The 2,004-nt window shown below is 38.7% G+C and overlaps 1 protein-coding gene across 1 annotated transcript; it reads left to right on the plus strand.

Moving 5' to 3' along the window:
• The first annotated feature begins 237 nt into the window (after positions 1-237).
• Positions 238-1,267, plus strand: LOC125281503 (olfactory receptor 4K15-like). Its single transcript, XM_048215117.1, has one exon. The coding sequence runs from the start codon at positions 293-295 to the stop codon at positions 1,265-1,267; it is 975 nt and encodes a 324-aa protein (XP_048071074.1). The 5' UTR covers positions 238-292.
• Positions 1,268-2,004: the final 737 nt, after the last annotated feature.

Below are 2,004 nucleotides of genomic sequence, written 5' to 3' on the forward strand. Positions count from 1 at the left end.
ATTTCAGATTTTCAATTTCATTTGTAAAGTAAGTAGGTCACATTTCTCAAATTCATATAACTGGATATACCAATGTCAAACATCTCAACAACTCTCCCATCCATCCCTCTTTATTATTGTTGTTATGCTGGCTATATAATTTTTAATGATGCATGAAAATTCAGATACATAAATGTAAGTAGAAATTAGAACATCTAAGGAGGGAAGTGGGAAATGAAATGAAAGCCATGCTCACTGATTGATCTTTGTCTCTCTCCTATTCAGGTAACAAGATAAATTCCTTCCAAAGTCAATGAGTGAGATAAATCATTCCCGGGTGACCGAGTTTGTGTTGCTGGGGCTCTCTAATTCCAAGGAGCTCCAACCTTTCTTGTTTCTCATATTTTCACTACTTTACCTAGCAATACTGCTGGGAAACATTCTTATCATCCTCACTGTAACCTCAGATTCCTGCCTTCACAGCCCCATGTACTTTCTGCTCGCAAACCTCTCTTTTATAGATATATGTGTTGCCTCTTTTGCTACCCCCAAAATGATTGCAGACTTTCTGGTTGAGCACAAGACTATTTCTTTTGATGCCTGCCTGGCCCAGATTTTCTGTGTTCACCTTTTCGCTGGCAGTGAAATGGTGCTCCTTGTATCCATGGCTTATGACCGTTATGTTGCTATATGCAAACCTCTCCACTACATGACGATAATGAGCCGCCGTGTGTGTATTATTCTCGTTCTCATCTCCTGGCTTGTGGGTTTCATCCACACTACTAGCCAGTTGGCGTTTACTGTTAACTTGCCTTTTTGTGGCCCGAATCAGGTAGACAGTTTTTTCTGTGACCTCCCTCTAGTGACCAAGCTGGCCTGCATAGACACTTACGTTGTCAGCCTGCTTATAGTTGCAGACAGTGGCTTTCTTTCTATGAGTTCCTTTCTTCTCTTGGTTGTCTCCTACACTGTGATACTTACCACAGTCAGGAACCATTCCTCTGCTAGCATGGCAAAGGCCTGCTCCACACTGACTGCTCATATCACTGTGGTCATACTGTTCTTTGGACCATGCATTTTCATCTATGTGTGGCCCTTCAGCATTTACTCTGTTGATAAAGTCCTTGCTGTGTTTTACACCATCTTTACTCCCATTTTAAATCCAGTTATCTACACTCTGAGGAACAAAGAAGTGAAGGCAGCTATGTCAAAACTGAAGAGTCGGTATCTGAAGCCTGGACAGGTTTCTACAGTTGTAAGAAATGTTCTTTTTTGGGAAACAAAGTAAACATATACGACTGTAACTACTGTAGCCTTGTCTCTACACAATTACAAATGGAATCACTATGATCATTTTTACCCATGGGGAGGGTGGATTAACTTGACTGAAAGATTAATTATAATAATAAAAGCCAAAGAATGGACCTTATTGATATTTAGATTCTCTTTCTTCATTCTGTGCTTTTTGTTTCTATTTCCTACTTTTTATTTAGAATTTTCATATGGTTTCTCTCATCTATGGAACATAAGAACTAGGAAGATCGGTAGGAGAAGAAAGGGATAAAGAAAGGGGAATAATCAGAAGGGGGAATGAAGCATGAGAGACTATGGACTCAGAGAAACAAACTGAGGGCTTCAGAGGGGAGGGGGAGGTGGGGGAATGAGATAGACTGGTGATGGGTAGTAAGGAGGGCAGTTATTGCATGGTGCACTGGGTGTTATATGCAACTAATGAATCATGGAACTTTACATCAAAAACCAGGGATGTACTGTATGGTGACAAACATAATATAATAAAAAATATTATAAAAAATAGAATTTTTTAATATATAGGCTTTGCATACATTGGGAAATGGCATTTACTCATATATGATAAATAAACTGTACCTTTTCCTCTCAAAAACAGTACTGCTCAGATGCCAATTACAGAGTAATAATACGTACAGATCTTTTTACAATAGCAAAAGTAGATCTATTTACATATACATGATACACCTAGATAAGACTGTATTTCACACAGTACTA

Source organism: Ursus arctos, unplaced genomic scaffold, assembly GCF_023065955.2.
Source record: "Ursus arctos isolate Adak ecotype North America unplaced genomic scaffold, UrsArc2.0 scaffold_4, whole genome shotgun sequence".
NCBI classification, from domain to species: Eukaryota; Metazoa; Chordata; class Mammalia; order Carnivora; family Ursidae; genus Ursus; species Ursus arctos.